At 37.1% G+C, this 20,154-nt stretch overlaps 1 protein-coding gene across 32 annotated transcripts in view; it reads left to right on the top strand.

Annotated features, from left to right (window-relative positions):
- The window catches only part of Celf2 (CUGBP Elav-like family member 2), an 808,044-nt gene that overhangs the window by 682,579 nt on the left and 105,311 nt on the right, over positions 1-20,154 (top strand). For all 32 annotated transcript variants that reach the window (XM_074056689.1, XM_074056688.1, XM_074056690.1 and 29 more), the window contains one exon: positions 11,695-11,777. In XM_074056689.1, the coding sequence (XP_073912790.1) occupies positions 11,695-11,777 (83 nt within the window). The remainder of the gene's footprint in view (positions 1-11,694; positions 11,778-20,154) is intronic.

The following is a 20,154-nucleotide window of genomic DNA, read 5'->3' as shown; positions in this document are numbered from 1 at the left end:
GGTAAACTATACTTCTTCTCAGGAAGCAGACTAAAGATTGTTGCATAGAGCATTTTTACCATTTGTAAAATTAGAAAGGCTCATGGAACTAATGCTATTAATTGAGCCAATAGGAAGTAAAAAGCCTTGAGGTGAGTCAGTTACTAAATTTTATTTTTGGTAGTGCTGGGGATTGAACTCAGGGCCTCAAGCATGGTAGACAAGTACTCTACCATTAAGCCACACCCCCAGCCCTGTCAATCATTAAGTCTTAACTGGGGTACTAGATGCCTGGTATCATGCACTGTCTCATGGGTGAAGGTGCACAGGGACCAAGGAAGCCTAAGACATAGTTGTTGCCTTCACAGAACTGCAATGATCATTAGGGTACCATGAGACTCAAGCAACTACAGAGTCATGATAAGAGACAGCAGTTTCCTGCATCCTACTATGTGATGGGAACTCTCAGAATGAAGTACAGCTTCTGGGAACCCCTTTGTCCAGGGTATACCTAACACATCTGGTGATCTGTATCCTAGACTTCTGCCTGACACGTTCCTTCTTTTCCTCTCCTGGGAAGCTTTTTTTCTTTTTCCTCTGTTGTTGCTGAATTAAAAGGAAGTGACAACTCTGTGGCTAAAGAACTTTTATGGTAATGAAACCTGGGTATGTTCATTAGCTAGCAATGGGTTTTATTTCAAATAAACTGTTTGGGAAATTTTTGCCTCTTACGGGCATACTGTGGAGTGTACAGTTTAGGAAAATTTTGTTGTGCCCTGAATAGGAAAGTCAATCAAAATGATTCCATTAAAATTGACTAGTTAAAGGCCACGTAAATGGATGTTCAGAGTATTCACAGGCCATGCAAATGGCTACACTTGGCTAGTTCTAAGTAATTACTACAGAAAACAAGTCAACAAAATCAATTCTAAACCCTATTAAAGAGGTCATGGTCATCACGTAGAAAAGAGGCCCCTCACTCTCCCAGGAGCTAGTATCATCCAAATACTCAATAAGGGCAGCTCAGCATGTGGTATGCCTGCCACTGCTGTCTGTCTACCTCAGTTTCATTTGTTATAAAATTAGGTTAATAACTACAGCCTGCCCCTTCCTACCTTAAAAGGAACCTGCTTAGGGTCTGTTTGGGCCAGAGCTTTATAGAAAACACAATGAATTTAAGGTAGACAATAACCTCTAACATTAATTAGCACTTTTTGTGTGTGCCAGGAGCTGTTACATACTTCCATAAACAACAAATATATAGCTGCTGTTACTAACCCTATGTTAGTAACAATCAGAGGCTTAACGAGGTTAATTTCATTTGTCAAATACCCTGTCAGTGTGAGGTGCTAATAAGGGATGACTAGAATACTGGACTCACTACAATTATGAATGAAGTAGGAGAGAAGTATCCAGTATACTTTGAAAACTCCTGCCTCTGCCATTAGAACTCAGGGACCAATTTAAACTTGGCTCCAAAGTGAATTTCTTATGTGATTTATACTTTTTCAGGCAATACATAAAAATATCCCCCTGAACTATCTGCACATGGGAACTGACTTAGCTGTTTTTTGGAGTAAGGTAGGTATAGTTATAAAGCCATAAATATTAGCTCTTCAGTATCACAGACTATAATAAATTTTTTAAAAAAGTCTAAAATAAGCGCAAATCTTTAGCCTAACATTATGGTTTGTAGAGCCAGAAGACTTGCCTCACCATTTTACTTTGTAAGACCAGAGTAAGGAAGTAGGTAACAAGTACTTCATTCCATTCCAGAAAAAATAATCTGTGTTCTATTCTGGATCACAAATGCCCTTTTAGATAGTTCAGACAAACCTATTGGAGATCAGTAAAAAGTTATAGTGTCACTGGTACCAAGGATACTTTATTGAGGTTCTGGGCTAACTCAGAGTCTGTAATTTATTGAAGCTGACAATAGAGGGCCTGTATTTTTGTCTAGTGGATATAAGTTGACTCACACTCATTTACATTTAAGCAGGACAATGAAGTTGGGACTTAAGAGATTGACCTGGTCTAGAAGCATGTTGTAATAGTACAGTATGCTGAAACTAAGAATCAAAAGATAGGATTTTAACCTACTGTACTGCTACTAGGCTCCTAATTATAATGCCATCCCATACTCAAGAGAATCTATACTATGAAATAACCTCATATTAGAAACTTCTTTTTAATGAGGTCCCTCAGTACTTTAGAAACTAAATCCTTTTTTAATAGGATTCAAGACAGAACTACCTTATACTGCATTTAACCCTATGATACCTTCCTTGATATATGTGACAATATATTGGTTCACTCACTCTTTACTGTTGCTACCCCCACTAATATCTAGTCTCTATCTCATGAGGAAGAATCCTAAGAGACTTGACTGGCCAGTGAATTGTTGCAGTCATACTGACTTTATGACCATCTAGCTAACTTTTTATGTTCACTCTAGTTATTAGTATTTTTCTTACCTATAGAGAAAAACACACTCCTCCTTACATCTCTGGACTTAATATTTGAAAAATAGAAAATGTAATCAAATCCTCTATTTACTTATTATCTTTAACTTCAAAGGACAGATAGTACTTTCTGTAGCAGAGGAGCCTCTTTTTTCCCCACAGTCCCCTGTTGCACCTGAACAAGCATACACCTCACCCATAAACTTACCCTTCTGATGTGTGGAGCAGGGGAGAAGGTCAGGAGACAGCTGAATGCAGCAGTTGTCTCACTAGGGGAAAAGGGGGTGACATTAAAATTCTTCAGATACTTTCACAGCTATTAGACATTTGAAACGGTTTAACATAAGTGGCTTGCTTCAGAGAACCCAGGAAAGGGAAAAAGCAGATTCCTACAATTTTGCTCTATGTATCTTTTTTTTAATCTGTTCTGTGCTTTAGTTGAAATTTACATAATAATGTGTTAGGAAATGTTGTAGTACATGCATCAGTCTTCAGTTTCTTTCTAAAAGAGTTTGAAAAATGCAGTAGATTTAGTCTAGAGGGGAGGGGCCTGCCTCCATTTTCCTGGCAGAAGATTTAGAGAGCTTTCCCATCAGCCTGGATCTCGTGGCCATGTGTCAGGTGGAGAGTGAAGGGAAGTGTGAAGTTGCCCCTCAGCCCGATAACATCAGCGTTCCCTCCTTAACTCAAAAGTTGGCTCAGATTTGCTGTATAGGAGTGATCCAACCAAATCAGGATTGAGGGAGGAACATCCCCGCCCCAGGCAGCCAGAGGAAAAGTGCACGTCCTGCTTTGTCACCAAAAATACCTCAGAGGATTCTCTTGGGATGGCATTTGGTAATCTTAATTGGTGATATCCACATAATTCAAGTACTAGAAGCAGAATGGCAGCATTGTTTCTCTGTTTCCTAGGTAGTAGCCAGATGGTAATACTTCATACATCAGGGTGCCAGTTATATCAAACTTATAAAACTCAGCTAATTAGCTATAGTTCCATTAAAAGTTGATTGCTGTAGCAATCAGCATTTGTTTTGGGCAGCTGCTATTCTAGCTACAAAAGTACCACTTTTAGAAAGGAGAAAAGGCTCCTCTTAATATTGGAGAAACACTTAAAACAAGAGAGGTTTAGATTATAAAAAGACATTTAGATGACATTAAAGGAGTCTGAGGATCTCTTAGAATAAGGAGCAACCCATCAGATAATTCAGAGGATGGTCTCCCTATGTAAGGTAGTGATTTGGAAGGGTGCTAGTGTGCAATAATTATTGGAGTGTTTTGGGTTTTTTCTTTTTTTTTTTCTTTTTCTCAACTATTTGTGTGACTGGGGGAATCTTTAAGTGGAATGAAGGGTTAGACTGGTAAGAGTTAGCTTGCAAAATTTTGTGATTCTACAGAAAGGACCTAGAAGCCACAAGAAGCAATGCCACCTTCATTTCTTGTAGTTTAATTATTCCTTAGTTTGGGGAGTTAAAGTAATAAAGAACAGAGGTATGTAAAACAAACCTTCATCTTCTTGCACATTCCTCTTCAGCTGACTCATTTTTGCTTTGATTGCCACTATTTTTATGCCTCCCATTCCTGTCTCTCATTTTATGTCATTGCAAGTGATCTCATTTTGGCATCCAAGTATGGAGAAGCCACAGTGACAAAATCATAAGCAGGAACACATAAATATGTTTAGCAGAAAGGGGATTAAACTTTAAATGTACCTGTGAAATTAATACCATCACTTTAAGTCATATCTTGCATCCCTCGAAAGCAAGCGGTGTGCTAAAGACAAAGCAGAAGAAATAAACACCTACCGCCCAGGACCACAGAGACCATCAGTTAATAATAGTGCAGTGATTGTGGTTTCAGTTGATAGGGTTTTGATTTCTGGGATGGGCAGACTTTTGGCTGAGGAAAGAGATATATCTGTGAGTCTCCGGGGTACCAACTGGTCTCTTCAAACATCTTTGTATTTTCTAAGAATGGCATTTTATCCTTGTTTTTTGCCTCAAGATGCTGAAAGTATAGTCACCTTCTAGATCACTAAACAATTAATCCTCACTTTTTTAAGATAAATACTAGGTTTTCTTTAAAAAAAATTATTCAGGGGCTTTTTGATGGGGTTTTTTTGAACCTTTACCTGCTTTGTAGAAAATGAAAGTATAGAGGGTCTTGGTATGAGCAAAGCCAGTGTTAGTTGAAGCTGTAGTGTAAAGGAGATTCACATGAACACAAAAAAATCCATCACTTAGGTATTAAGTTCTCTACATAGTGGCTAGAATAGAGGGAAGAAAATAGATTACAAGGAAAATCAAGTGTGAGGAAAGTGTCCTTTTTTTTTTTTTTTACTTAAACTGGCTTGCATGCTCTTGATTTGACAAGAAGTCAAAATCCCAATTGCAATTCAAGCTGCATAAAGCAGGCATCTGATTTGTTTGCAAATGTGGATAAAAATGAGAACTTCATTCACAGAAGGGAAAAAAGCCATCCGTAGCAGGTTCACTTCCAAGGCTGTAGTCCCTTGATCTATCAGTCCCTTAGAATTCAAAGGCAGCCTGTAAGGGAATTTTCAGTTCACAACATAATGACTTTGTTGATGTCTTGAATTCAAATATACCTTGAATTGAATTTGTCTGCTAGGACTATTACTTTGTTTAAAAAAGAAGTGTAGCAAGTAGTCATCACCTGGTCACTGTATAACTGTTTCCAAACACCTGTTTGCTTAGATTTAGAAAACAAAATAGATTACATATATTTAAGATGTTATATGGCTTTGAAGACATGGATAAACCCCTCTGAGTTCACTTAGAGTAGATTGCTGTTTTCACACAGCACAAGCTCCAACCCTGAAATACTTTTTATTTTATCATGTTAGCCACAGAATTATACAAAATCATTTCTACCTTTTCTCTTCAGTCTTCAAGTTTTGTGATTATTTGTATCTCAAAAAATGTACCACAACTTTCCATATTAAAATATTACCAAAGAATAGTATAAGAAAAAAAATTAACAATTAGAACATTCCAAATAGGTCCTTTTGGCCAGTTAAGAGACCAACTTTATGCAGGAAAATTTATCCTCAGTCTAGGCTGGTGGCTGTAGGAGAGTCATAAGGCATGATTTGTCATAGGATTGGCTTTAGCTACTCAGAATGGATATTGTTGGCAAGTGATCTGAAATTTTTGCCCTGCAGCTGTTGAATGACTATTTCAATTATGGAAACCCATTCAAGTCGGTGAACTCCTGTCAATACTTGTATTCTTTAAAAGCAGACACACAGATTTAATTTTTTTAAACTGCCTTATTGTTCATATTTTAGGGACAAAGTTCTTAAAGAAAACTGCCTTTTTAAAAATGGGACCTCCAAAGCATCAAAGTTTAGTTCTGCTCTTCCCCAGTGCAGCAAAGTTTAGAAACCTGGGGCAAAGTTTCTTTAATGAGTATGGTGTCAGTTTTCTTAAGGGCAGAATTAATTTTAAAATCTGATCCGTAGTATTATTCTCCAAGGCTGTGTCTATCCTCCATGCTGAAGAATGTAAATAAATTGCTGTGTGAATCAAGGCAAGCTATGATATAAACTGGTTATCTCTACATAAGAATTACATTTTTCCCCCTGTGGATATTATTACCAAGAGTTTCCAAGTAAAGATTTTCAAGAGAAACAGCTGTAGTTTGAAAAGATTTGTGATAATCCAGATGGTTTCATTGTGGATAAATCTACTTGATCATTTAAAATTAAGGTCTTTCAGTAAAGTTGAGTGTTTTGTGACTTTGATGATTTTTGAATTATGATTTGTGTGTGTGTGTGTGTGTGTGTGTGTGTGTGTGTGTACATGTAGATACCCTTGCCTATCTTATTAGGGCCTTCATGTAACAGTATCTCGAATTATCTAGCATTTAAGCTGGAAAAGTTACCTGAGGGAATTCTTTATGACAGCAGAAACTATTAGTGAAAAAGATACAGACAGACACCAACTACCCTACTTGGAGTATGTAGCACTCAGCCTCTCTGGAAATTGCCACTCTCAGCTTCTGATACATGATGGTATAATCATATCTCACAATTATGACACTGATTACAGCTTGCTTTCCAGCTGAACATACACAACTCTATTGCTGAACTTACCCATTTCTGGGAAGCTGGGTGGTGAAAAGCTGCAAGTGCCTCTAATGGGACTCTGGGGAGGAAGGTAGAAGGAATGACAGATGGGAGCTTGGAAATAGGTAGCTTTTCAATGTCTTGTCTTCTTCCCTCACTGCCCATTGTTGTCTTGCTATTTCTTGGCCACCCAGAGATGCTCCTTGCGAGGCCTCACAGGGCTTGCCGCCACACAGATTGTGTATTCCAGGACCTTTCTTCCATGTTCCCTATATCTCATATTCTCTTCCTAGGGACTGTGCTAGATTTTCAAAGTTAAGCAGCAGAATTAATTCACAATGGGATGCTAATGGCCAGTAAATGTATTACCCCTCTAAGGTATATACAGAATCATCAGAATCTTTTGATGATCAGCAAAGGGAGTCATCAGTAGTGGAAAAGTTAGACTCTTCATGGGCCTGAGACTATAATGAGGGTTCTGGGATCACCTCTCAAGTTTCCCTACTGTATCTATTTCATCTGTGAATTTAAAAAGTACTGGTGAGGAATAATGGAAGGAGTTGTTAAATAGACACTTGAAGAATGATTAGGTATTTGGGGCTCTAACTTCCAAAATGTTCATTAACACAATGAGTTGTTGAAGTTGTTGGAACAACAATTGGATGTTGAACGTCATCTGCCTTTTCTAACGTGGCTGCTGCCACTGGCAGAAACTCCTGAATGACTGGGTAAGGGTAGCACAAATTATAAAAGTGTAAGTGCTCATTAGACAGTGTCAATTGAGCAAACTAGAAAAATGTGAAGCAGCAAAAATTACCAGCATGAAGCAGAAATAAGAATGTTGCAACTTGTTGAAGCACCTGACTCATCGGACTGCATGATCCCTAGAGGCCCTGGGCCAGGCTGCTTCTCTTTTACATGAACAGAGTCTTTCTAGGTACCCCATGGATAGCAGGGAAAAGACGGGAAGGGTCCAGAAATGAACAATGAGGCCAAAGGGATTGGCCTCACTGATTCATGTTGCAACCACTGACCACCGGAGAGCATCTGGGTATTGTAGATATTTAACCACCCACCTAACACTAATGTTTGAAGCAGAACCTGCAGAAGGAGGGAGACCTTGTCCCCTGAATATGATGGCTGGGCCATCTGGTGTTGCAGCTGACCTGAAAATGAATCCAGCATATTTTAGACCTGAGTTACAGCTGGCATGGGAAAATCTAAGAGACAGGTGGTTCCCTTAACAGCTGTACTTTCAGTTAGGGCCAGCAAGAAAGAAAATTTCATGCTGTTGAGCCTTTATGGGTTATCTGGGATCTATAGTAGCTCCCTAACCTTTTGCCGTAATAATTTCCATACCAGGGAAAAATAATAATACTTCTCCCTTCCTTTGTTGAGATATTCTGTGTAGAACAATGAGTCTAAGATTTTAATTTATATATTAAGTGGATGGATAAAAAGACTATGATTGTTAGCTGGGAGAATACTGACAGAAACAGTAGTCTTTCACATACATTCTCATTCTGGAAATGTACCAATCAAAGTCCCGTTAGAGAGGAAGTATTAACTACTGCATCTAAGGCGATTGTTTAAATTTAGAGGTCTGTATTTTAAGATAACTTAACCAAACACTTTGTGCCAAATGAAGTGTAAGTCATTTTTAGCCCAATAAAGGTTAAAAATTTTTATTTTTTAAGAAAATTTGTTCTGAATGAAACACTATGGCTGTATATCTGTATATCTGAGGGTGGTAGAGGATTTTAGGCAGATCTGGTTTTTGTTTTCTGATTTATAGGTAATGAAACTAAAGTGTAGAGAAAATAATATATTTTCCTCTATGCCATTCAGGAACCAAACTATGAAACCAAAAGAAGACTCTTAGAATAATATTCCCAGTCTTATTATCTGTCTCACAACCCTCACGTTTGTACAAGTCATTATTGCACAGCCTGCCTGCTGGTACTGTGAGTAGGGTCAGGAATATAAACTGGGCTCTGCTCACCAAGCTGTGGACTGTGGCAAAAAGGCTGTGCCCACTTGGAGGCAGGACACATAAAGATTCTAAGTTTAACTGCCAAGTTATGGCACCTGTGGAGCTGAGCTCTTGTGTTTGTGGCAAATATGCAAGCAGTGAGGGAAGCATATACATGTTATCTAGGTCGTTCTCCTATGCTGTTACAATAAAACTAGAAATACCTTGATATAGTTTAAAGAATCTCTGTTTAAGTGGATATACAGTAAAACAAATAAATAAGAGCTATGCATAATTTGAAAGGATCTATAGCAATCTTTTCCTGATTTCACCCTAACAGTCACACAGAAAGAGTGAACCTTGGGTGAACTTGGAAAAAGCTAGAGAGATTTGGTGTGTTGTCCCATTTCCTCTTCTGTACATTAGTCACCTTTCTTCACTCCTTTCCACCACTTCACTCACTTTCCCACAACTGCTGAGATGCCAGCTTCAGAATTTTCCTTTTCTCAAAGAAAGAAAACACAAAACCACCCACCTTACATTCATTCACTGAAAGAACCTTGATCAAGAAGAAAACACCTTAAATAACCAAATTCACACTAAAATGTGAATTTTAGTTTTAAAATTTCTTCTTCCACAACAGCAACATTTTAATTCTTAAATAGCAGGTGGACTGCATGGTCCTTGTGGATTCTTAGGCAATGGGATTCTTTTTCAATGGGAAGTAGCAGGAGTTTCTTTTTGTGTCCAAGTCAGAGCTTCCCTCATTCCTGTGACCACTGTTGATCAGCACTCTTCAAGTGGACCCACCATGCAAGAGCACACAATTTACTCACTTCACATCATCTTTGTCCCGTGTTGCTTTTGCCTTACCACTGTGTATACTTAATACTTTCAATCCCCTGTCTCTTCTGTGTTCCTTTAGGCCAATCTAAACTTTTCATTCTGGATTCTGAGCGTATTTTTTTTAATCTCCCAAGCATACTCTTCCTTAATCTCTTTCTTTTAAGACAAGCAGACTGCTTCATCTCTTACATCTTTCTTTTAAGTGTTCACCCCCAAAAGCTACCTGCTTAAAAGTATCAGATTCTGCTTTGGTTATTAAGTGAAGCTGAAATTTGGAACTTCCTCATTGCTTCCTTATCGGGGAAGCTGACTCATGAACGTAGGAGAAGGAAAAGAGAACTTACTCAGAGTGTTGCATTTACAAAGCAGCAAGCTTTTCTTCTTCTCTACTCAGCCTAGTGAAGCATAGTTTATATTTTTTATATTTTTCTTCCTCTAGAAAATGATTACAGAAATGACAAGTAAAAAGAGTGGGGAGCCGGGGACATGACTCACATGATAGAGTGCCTGCCTAGCCAGTGTGAGGCCCTGAGTTCAAACCCCAATACTGCAAAACAAAAACAAAAATAAAGCAATAGGTTACCAGAAACTGACTTTCCTTCAAAATTATCCTTCAGTTTGAAGCAATTCATGTAGCTTTTCTTCGGCTTACATTGTGTCAGTAAATCTAAAATAACTAGTTAAGTTTGTTCAGTAAAAGTCCTACGAGTCAAGTAGTATGGCCAAATGAACTCTGGTCAGAGAAGTCAAAACAGCTAAAGTGAAGCTCATATAAAATATTTGATTCTTTGAAGAAACTCATAATTTTCAGCTTCTCCTGTGATTCAAATGATATATTTAAAGGGTTCCAGATCCTTGAATGTATGGCTTTTTTTTTTTTCAATGCCAAGAAGCTAGGGTCATACTCTACTTTGTCCAAAAGATGGAGGTTTTGCATGTTTATTCCTGGTGGACTCTGGCTGAATCAAGTGTAAAATAACAGGTTCACAATTTCCCAGATTAAGAGGAACCATCTTAGATATGTTTAAGAATGCTGTATAACTGATATTATACTTTATTTTCCCCTACTCCATTGAATGAGTTTTCTTATTTTGAGAAATCAGAATGCTGACATGAGATTCTAAATCTTTGATGGCTTGCAGTGTTAGCTATCTGCCTGTAGCTGTGTCATTTTGTTTCGCTCTTTGTCTTACTTGTATCATTCCCCTAAATAGAATCACTACTGATGCCTAAGCATCGTACATTTCTCTTGCTGTGATTGTGGTGTGAGTACCCCTCTTAGCTCTTCCTATTCCTATCTGGCTCCATTTATTAGGATCATTAAATTGAGGTAAAGACTCAGTTATGGTTGAGTGCCTCGCTTCATTTTTTTTTCTCTCATTTTCAACTTACCCAGTACAGCCCAAATGAAAAATAGCATGTTTTTTTTCTTTAAATTTCTAAAGTTTTTGTCAATTCTTTGTTCCTAAGCCTAGTTGTGCCATGAAACCATATGTTCATTTTAACAAACTATTAATCAATATCTTTTTAAGTACAAGGAGACAGCCATTGTTCAGAATACTGAAAGGTTTCAACATCATTGTCTTTGGTGGAGGGGGTTGGTTAGAACAAGGGTGTCTGCTGGCCTATCTGGGCAGGGGTGGGCAGGGGTTCAGCCTGGACTCTCATGGGCCACACATCCAGAGGTGTGCCACAGCCACATTTAATGCATGGGCCAGAGTCTGCTAACCTCTGTTTGGGCACATGTGCATTCATATTATAGCTTAATTTCTAAACTGATTAAAGTACAGCTTTTCTCTTTGGCACACCAGGTTTGAGCAGTCATATGTACAGAACTTTGTGCTGTGTTCTGTGGTAGAGATAAAATACCAACTATCCTATCCCTACTTGTAAGAAATTTATAATCCAGTTGTCTACACCTTTGAGTTTAGAAAGTGCTTTAAAAGTGTGATATTGCAGAGATATCTTTTAAGAAAATTATAGTTAATGCAAGTTTCTGGTATTGTTATTATGATTAAATACTTTCTTTATGTGGTTGCTATGCTACAAGTCCCATTAACACCTCACCTCCCTGCCACCACCTCCCACCCTCATTCTTGAATAGCTGTAGTCCAGATAGTTGGTGCACAGGGTTATAAGTTGATATCCAACATTGGTAAAGCTAATATATGTGATTTGAGATGAAAGGCACTGTGTAAATTCTTGAGATGTTGTTATTCTGCTCTCATATACTTTATTATTTTTAAATTGTGAATCCTTTTAAGTAGATTATTTGTTCTCCTCCTCTCCATTATATCTAAGCAGAGCATTCACAGAAATTTCTAAAACCTTTTCATTTTTCTCTGTAGGTTGTTGTTTCGTAACGTTTTATACAAGAAAAGCTGCACTTGAGGCCCAGAATGCACTGCACAATATTAAAACTTTACCTGGGGTGAGTCGGTTTACTTTTGTACCAAAATCACTTTATTGCTTGAAAATGATTTTTTTCAACTGAAAGTTCTAGTTTTGCGTTCTTAGTGCCAAAAATGACTTTGGTCTTTTGAGGAGTGTTTGCTGACCTCTCTGTTCTTGACAGCAGCCAAACCAGTTGGCTGGCCCATAAAGAAGCACTGGCATTAATGCTAATGGGAAGAGCTCTCAAATAGCAGGTCCCCTGGTTAGAAAATCAGAGTGACCCCACTGGGTACAGTGACTGCCAAAGAGTGTTGGGTGGGCTAAGATTTTAAAAAGAAAAAAAAAAAAAAACCCAACACACACAAGCAAAGCAAATGGAAAAGGAAAAGCTTTTACTCACCAGGAGCCCCTTTTCAAATTTAATCTTTAGATTTTCTTTTGAAAGGACAAAATGTACCCTATACAGACATAATATTAAGCCTCCTAATGATTTCTAAACAGTCAATGGTGGTTAACAAAGTCAGTGTTTTAATGCCCAATTTGTGGCTTCATGTTGATATAGAGCAGAAAATACAGAGCTTACAATAATTTTTACATTTCCATCCCAATAATACTTGATGATTATTACAATTCATTAGAAAGGAACTGATGTTGCATATAGCACCTTCATCAGAATCCATATTTTAAGGGACTTTTTTAAACAATTTTATGTATTGCATGCTAGTATAAATTTCCCAAATTGCTCAAATATCAATGATGAGCTAATTCAGAATTACAATGGTATGCATTGTTTATACTGAATGAACTGTGGTAAGCGGTACAAGTACAATGTTACAGAAAAGTAGTTTCATAAGAACAAAAAGAATAAAAGAAAGATCAAATGTCCCTGATGTTTTCAGGGTGTTAAGTCTAACTTTCTGTCACTTATATGTATCTGTAAACATACAAAATGTGTATGTATATGTGAACACATAAGTGTTTTATCTCCCTTACCCGCCAGAAAAGATAGCACTGTGTGATTCACCCTAGATCCATTGAATATTTTACATTTGTAGTAGCAAGATGCTCAATACATTTTCAAAATATTAGCTTCTTAATCGCCCCAAAGTAGCAAATTATAAATCTTGTCCTAAATCATACCACTTTGATTTTTACCTTTCAAGGAGAAAATCAAAGAATAGGAAAGCAAATGTGGTACCAGAATCATCTCCCCAATTTAATTTAACTACTTCTCCCTAAAACTTCCAAGGTGGTTTTTAGTAAGGCTGCCTTTGTCAAGGCTTTAGTATTTGCTTTTAGTAGCATAAAAATTGTAGTAATGTTTTAGCTTCATTCTCTATGTAAATGGAGTTTTTCCAGTGTAATTCTAGAAGGTTGTAGTGTTTTGTCATATTATTGAATGAAGCAACGAAGGCAAATATTTACTGGCTCAGCCAACAACAAGGAAATTTTTTAAATTATTTTTCAGAGCTCCTACTCAAATGCAAAGATCACTTTGTGTTCCTTCTCTTAAAAATAAATGCTTTATGATAACACACAAAATTCTTTCCAGGTCTGTTTTAAAAATTACTTGAAATAATGAATTGTTATTTACCATAATATGCTTTAATGCCAGATGGCATCATATTTTATCTGAATGCAAACCTTGGTTAATTTGGATGCATCTTCTGTACTAGAAGCACAGTTCCCATCTTCTGATGTGGAAATGTTCTCCAGAAACATGATAGGACATGTTGAAATGCATAGAAGTGTTGATGAGTATACTTCTGCTGTGAAATCTTCTCTCACCCTTTCCTTAGCAAAAAAAAAAAAAAAAAAAAAATGGAACATATAATTTATTTTTGAATGTTGTGCATTTTCTTAAAATTTCTACATGTGGAATTTGGAAGTGGTAACTTTGGAGACTCAATATTAAGGACAGTGATTTGGATGTTGGAAAGTATGATTGTTGAATTGCCTTTTGCTTTCTTTTTACCCAGTTCAATTTCATATGCTCAGTTACTTGAGGTAGGTTAAACAAAAATTTGAAAAGTCAGATCTGACTTGTAAGATTCATAGCCTTTACTGTGTACACACTTGCTATGTTTGTTTCAAATGTGGTAAGTGGGGACAGAGTTCCACATTTCACATTTATGTACGAATTTATCTGTTAAACATCACCTTTAACAGCTGCAGGGTAAACATGAAACTGGTTGCTTTTCAACTGCAAGACTTTGGTGGACAGGAAGACGTGGAATTCAGACATGAAAGATTAATGTATATTCTTTTGAGAAAAATATTACAGGATACCTTTTTGTTTGATTACAGGCCTTGGAATTAGTCAACATTTCCATAATTCTAAACCAATATACACCTGTTTTCCCACTGTGATGTGAAGGCACAACTTAATTTAACAGAAACCCTGCTGTGCTAAATCTCTCACTAAATACCGAGTGAGTTCAGTAATTTAAAGTTGTAGCACTACTATTCCAACTGGTTGTCTTCGTATTATGAAATTAATAAGAAATTAATGATGCACTTTGCCATATGCCTTCAATTTCTTTCTGAATAAAAATAGAAAGGGTAAAGAAAACTGCATCACCAGCTGACACTTTAAAGCTTTTCTGGTTATAATCATTTTCCTGTGGATAAAATCCATTAAAAAGGCAGTTGCTGCCTTTTTTTCTGACATATCCCAAACTTTCAATTTATAACAAGATCAAATGGTGCTGGGTGTTTTGTTTTGTTTTGTTTTTCCTGTGTGATTTTCTTTTGCAGTCATTTTGTATCATGAGGAACTTTTATCATGGAACCAAAGTTGATTAATGTTTAGGGTTTTACTTTTCCCTTTATGCACCATCTTCCTATCTTAAGGGAAACATGGAAGATGGTTAGCGCAGGAAGAAAGAACAAGCTGATAGAATTGTATACTGTTGAACAGTACACAATTCGACTTTCATTTAAAGGCACCCTCCTTTTCATGTCCTGCATGGATTTTAGAGCCCTGTAGTGCAGGATGGGGTGAGGGTATTGGGGTGAAAGATGAGGGCCATACTAAGCAGTGCAGTATAATTGAGGATACATTTCTCACCTGTACTGAGAAATATACTAGATCTTCCATCTTCTGAAATGTTCAGCATAAATCCTGGCCAAACAATACTAGAAATCAAGGGAGCAAAATTGACAGTTCCACATTGAGAGCAAGGAATGAGAGCCTGGGAGTTATTTCCTTGGTTTGATCAAACTCTCCTCCAGAAATGTTTGCTTGGTGCATAAGCAACAGATCAAATCTTAGGTACAATACCCATTGACCACTGATATTTCATGAGGTTAATAAATCAAAAATGATTAAGAGTGCCTGCTGTGTGCCAAGCTGTAAGCTAGGTATTAGCAGGAAACAGCCAAAGGTCAAGCCTGTTCTAGTTGGTCTATCCAAAGGATGAACAGAACTGATACATTCTTAGTTTATGCTTTAGTGCTTTTCTACTTTGACAGAATTCTTGTTACACATGCACACACACACACACACACACAATTACATTTGAATAGTGCTTTTTGTAGCCTGAAAGGAATATTATGACTATGTCTGTACTGCCTAGACTACTTGATGAGCCACTGGACTTGGTGTAATGGCTTGTTTGATTGACTTTTTCTTGATCAAATTTTGTCTGTCTCTGCTTTGATGATGTAACAAATTGTGCTTAAAGATAATCCTCTCTCCCATTTGTTTTTTGAGACAAGATAGCGCCAGGCTGCCCTCGAATCTGTATCTTTCTGTCTCAGCCTTCTGAGGGCTGAGATTACAGGTATGCATCCCCACACCAAGTAATGGAATTCTTTAGTTCGGGTTTCAGATAGGCACAACTAACCAGCAGTGTCATTCAGCAGAAGTTAGTGTTCTACCATTGTGTATCACAGAGAGAAATAAATCCTCACAAAGGCAACCTGAAAGATTCATTTTGACTTTTTTGGATTAATTTAGCTCAATTAAAAAGTATCTTAGTTGAGATGTAGAAAAAGTACCAAGACCTTTTTAATGATCAGATGTCAGGGATAAATATCCTGGCACCATTGATAGCACTGTGCCTATGTCATTTTTTTTTCAAAGTCTTAACACATACTGTCTCTGGCAAGAAGACTTTTTTGATTGAAAGTCTACAGCAGTATCACTAGAGCATTCACTGTATAAATTAATTTAATTAAGGTTGTAATAACAGAAGAATACAGTTTTTTAAAAGCTCTTAAATTTTAACAGCAAGGAGGAAACTGTGGAATCTAAATGTCTTGTAAAATATTAATTGCAAATTTCTTCCAGACATTTTCCTTGAATATGCCTTACCCTTTTCTTTTTACAATCACTGCCCAATGCAGTTTATATTAAGGAGTTATTGCCTAAGAGAACATTTGTTTAGAAGCACTCCATTTTAGTGCTGGCATACTGAAAGGTGTTTTATAATAACACATGCAATGTGAGCAAGGACTACACATAGATTTCAGATATAAAAACAAATGAGCCTGATCCTCAGTAGGAGGAAGCTGTAAATAAAGTGGCCTCCTGGGACAAGTGTGTTCACCTACATGAAGTGAATGGTCCCTTTCCTGGCTTGCCCTGAAGGAGATAAATTTACCTGTGTGGGTAGGCACTTTCCTCCCAAGTGGGCTTTAACTTAATCTCCACAGAATTGGCCCCCTGTGTCCTTTAATTGTGGATTGCTAGGGTTTATTCTTTTCAGTAGAACAGCTTGGTTCTCACTGAGACCAAATTCAATTTGCTCATTAAAATATATTTTGAGGTACTCATATTCTTTGAAGTACCTCTCCTAATTATTAATATGTATTTAATGCCTTTGTTCTCAGACCCATAATTGTTATTATTTTACCATTATAGTCATTATTATTTCTATATATAAAATCTTTTAACCTTCCTCTCTTTGTAACATGGAAATTTATCCCTGAAACCATCTCATTTGAATCAAAACCTAACTAGGCCAGGTAAGGTGAATTTTTTTTCTCAAACACATTTTTTTTTATTGTTATGAAAAAAAGCAGCCAAAACATCTGTACAAGCAGATTGGAGTCTTCAAAATTTTGTGTCGTGTGTAACACAATATGCATTCATGCATTCAGCAAATACTTACTGATTTTTTATTGCTCACCAGACACTGTTCTAGATACTAGGAAATACAATAATAGTAGCCATGCCCCTTAAAACTGAGTCACTAAAAAACAAAGCCTACACCGTGTTTATACACAGTAAATGTTGAGTAAATAGCTATTGAAAATGTAATGCCAAAATTATAGGTTAATCTCATTTATTACAGTATTTTCAAAGGAGTAATGTTTTCCTTCTAAAAAATAATTATACCCATAAATATTCCAAATGCTCTAAAATATAGGGTGAATTTAAATTTATGTTTTACATATATATGTATGTGTAATGATCTGATTTGCTTCATATACATAGATATGTATGTCTTTATATACCTATTGATAGATACATATTGATGCACAGACACATGTGGATATCAGTTCAGTCAAATACAGAAAGATACACCTTAAAGTTCCATTTTCCATTTGGCCTGTCAGCGTACTTTTACTTTACTGTAGTCAACTTTCTTATCTTAGGCTTCTTAAACTGTCTCTGAAGAACACAGTACAGTTATAACTCTTGCCTTGGAGCCAGGGTCTTGGCTGATGCACTCTGTATGGGAGAGAGTTCTTAGAACTGCCATTTAATAATCACGATCTTTGCCATTCACCTTCTTAACAGAAAAATGGGGCTGAAGGAGATACTGCCCATGAAACTTCTGGTGCTCAGAAAGAAATAAGCCTTTATAAGTCATTGCTTCTACCTGGTAGTTTTTATAGATGTAAATGCATCCTAGGTAGCAACCCAACATATAAAATGTGTTTTCCTTGGAATGTATAAACCAGGGCATACATTTGGTGTGCCTTCTTCAGATTTACATTTAGAGAATTTGGCATGGGGCTAAAATAATTTGGCCTCATAAGACTGCCTAAAAAGAACTATTCCTCTGCTATCTATGTTGTTTTCATGTAATATGTAAATCTTGCAGAAATAAAAGTTAAACGAAAAGTAAGGTCTTTATCTGTAGGATGACTTTTTTTTTAAGGATTGTGGTGAAGCATATCAAGGTATAGCTATGCAGAAGTCCCCTGGATACAAAAGTCTCTTCCTACTGTAGGAGCCACACCAGGGTGAGGGAGCAGGGTCAAGATGGAGAACCAGCCCTAAGGAGACTCAGTAAGGTATGGCAAAATTGCTCCCAACTCTACAGTTTAGACCCCCAAAAAAGTTGGAGGATGGTGGGAAAACCTTTACCCACTGGTTCCCAGTCTGCAGGCACAGGCCCCATATCTAATTCTTCATAAAAGACCATGGGGAACTGATTGTTTCGCCCACCATAGAGTTTACATGCCACCTAAATAGCAGTTATTTGGCTTTGGGCAGGAAGTGTATCAGCTCAATAACTGTGCAGTTATTATATATGGCTTTGATTAAAGTGAAAACTAAGTACTTTTCAAAAATGGCCCATTCATTACAAGGAAGTCTGTCGGAGAAAATTAATGAATTCCTATGTGGTTAAAAAGTTGAAAATGCCAGTACAGGGTTAAAGCAAGGAGCCAGCTACACCATTTTTATTTTTGGCAGAACTCAATAGAAGATGTTAATATTTTATTTTGCAAATAATGTAGTCTTGGTGACATGCCTAATTAATAGGATTGTTGTGGGGGCTTATGAAAGAAAGAATGTGTGTAAATGCCCTGACACTAATTCCTGACCAGATCTGCAAAGTCGCTGTATTATTGTTTGAGGAGTATTGACATTTCATTATCATGTGATGGTGTGGTAGGATTGCACAGTGACAAAACAAAGCAGATTTCACTTCTCTGTGATAATACAAGATTAAATTGGGAATGTTAAGATTGTTTATATAGACCTTAGTTCCCAAAAGGTTGATAAGATTTCAAAAGATCAGAAGAGAAAAATCCACAAATTTGATTAAAATTGCAAAGAAAGAGCTTATGATAGTCAAACGAAAGGAAGAAAAGTTCAAAATGCAGCTAGAAAATTGTCCAAATTCTGTTCTTAGAGTATGGGGTCTCTGAGAATTTATCACCTGAAAAGTGACAGAATTTGTCTGATAGAACTTGAATCCTACACACAGGAACTAGGTATAGCTCAAGAGACTATGTCCAGTTGAAGTAGGCTGGACAGTACATAGCCTCAAGCTTTAGGACACACACACACACACACACACACACACACACACACACACACACACACACACACACACACACACACACCATGCACACCCAAGCATATGAGATAGGTGAGTATGGAGAGAGCTGTCCTGGGAGCCCTGGGGTTCTTCCCTACCCACCAAGAAATAGAGAATGGCTGAGCCGGGAGAAGACCAAGGGCAGGATCAAAGGGAATCTTAAAGCTCTGCTGCTCAGCCTGGTCTGGTTAGTGCATGGGAAGCCACTGGTCCCTGAGGAGAGGAGACAGGAAGAAAAGCTTCATGTATTTCTGTGCTTGCTTTATCCTTACACTGTCATTGTACACAGGTGCTCAGGAAATCTTGTTAGTATTATGACATAAACTGTTAAAGTTGTCTTGATAATAAAACAGTATTTCAGGACCATATCATTACAGCTCTCACTACCTATAAGTCATTGAGACGAAAAGATAAACAGTAAGCAGTGCATGTGGGAGATTGCAGAAAGGGACACTATGACAAATGTTCTCTTTTATCCTCTTCATTGTTCCTGTCATTACTTCCCATCAGTACTCAACACGAATATCTGTGCTGCCATCTCCTCCCTGACCAGCACTTTAAAACACTTGAAATTCCTTCCTTTCTTCATCTGCAAAATGAAGTAGTTGGACTAAATGATTCTTAGAGGAGTCCTTTCCAATCTTACAAAACTGTTCTTTGCCTTGTATGCTTTGCCTGAAGTCATGTCCTACTTAATGAAAAAAAGTCTACATCTGTATGACTTGACTTGCTTCAGTTATCAGCTAGTAATTTTAGAGTACTTAATGTAGACAAATCTGAATCACTCAAAAATGCTTTGTCCACTTTGAAATTCTTTTTTTTTTAATTTTTTTTTTAATTTTTTTTTAAGGATATACCTTGACTAACTGCTGGGTTGCTCTTTCCTGCAGTTTTGAATGTATCTAAATGTAGACTAGTAAGTAGTATTGTAAGACTGTTTGTTTTAAGTCTTTGCCATTTTTGACCAACCCCATTTTTGTCTTAATTGAGCTTATACCTCAGTGCCCTAAGTTAAGTCATCAGAAGATGTGGCTGAGAGATCATTCCAAGTCAAAAGCATAAAGTTAGGGTATGATTGTCATCATCTTTAAATTCCTCACACTTTTTTTTTTCTTTTTTTCTTTTTTTTAA

The sequence above is a fragment of the Castor canadensis genome, chromosome 15 (genome assembly GCF_047511655.1).
Source record: "Castor canadensis chromosome 15, mCasCan1.hap1v2, whole genome shotgun sequence".
NCBI classification, from domain to species: domain Eukaryota; kingdom Metazoa; phylum Chordata; class Mammalia; order Rodentia; family Castoridae; genus Castor; species Castor canadensis.
The sequence above is the reverse complement of the archived record's forward strand: the minus strand, read 5'-3'. Positions and strand labels throughout refer to the sequence as shown.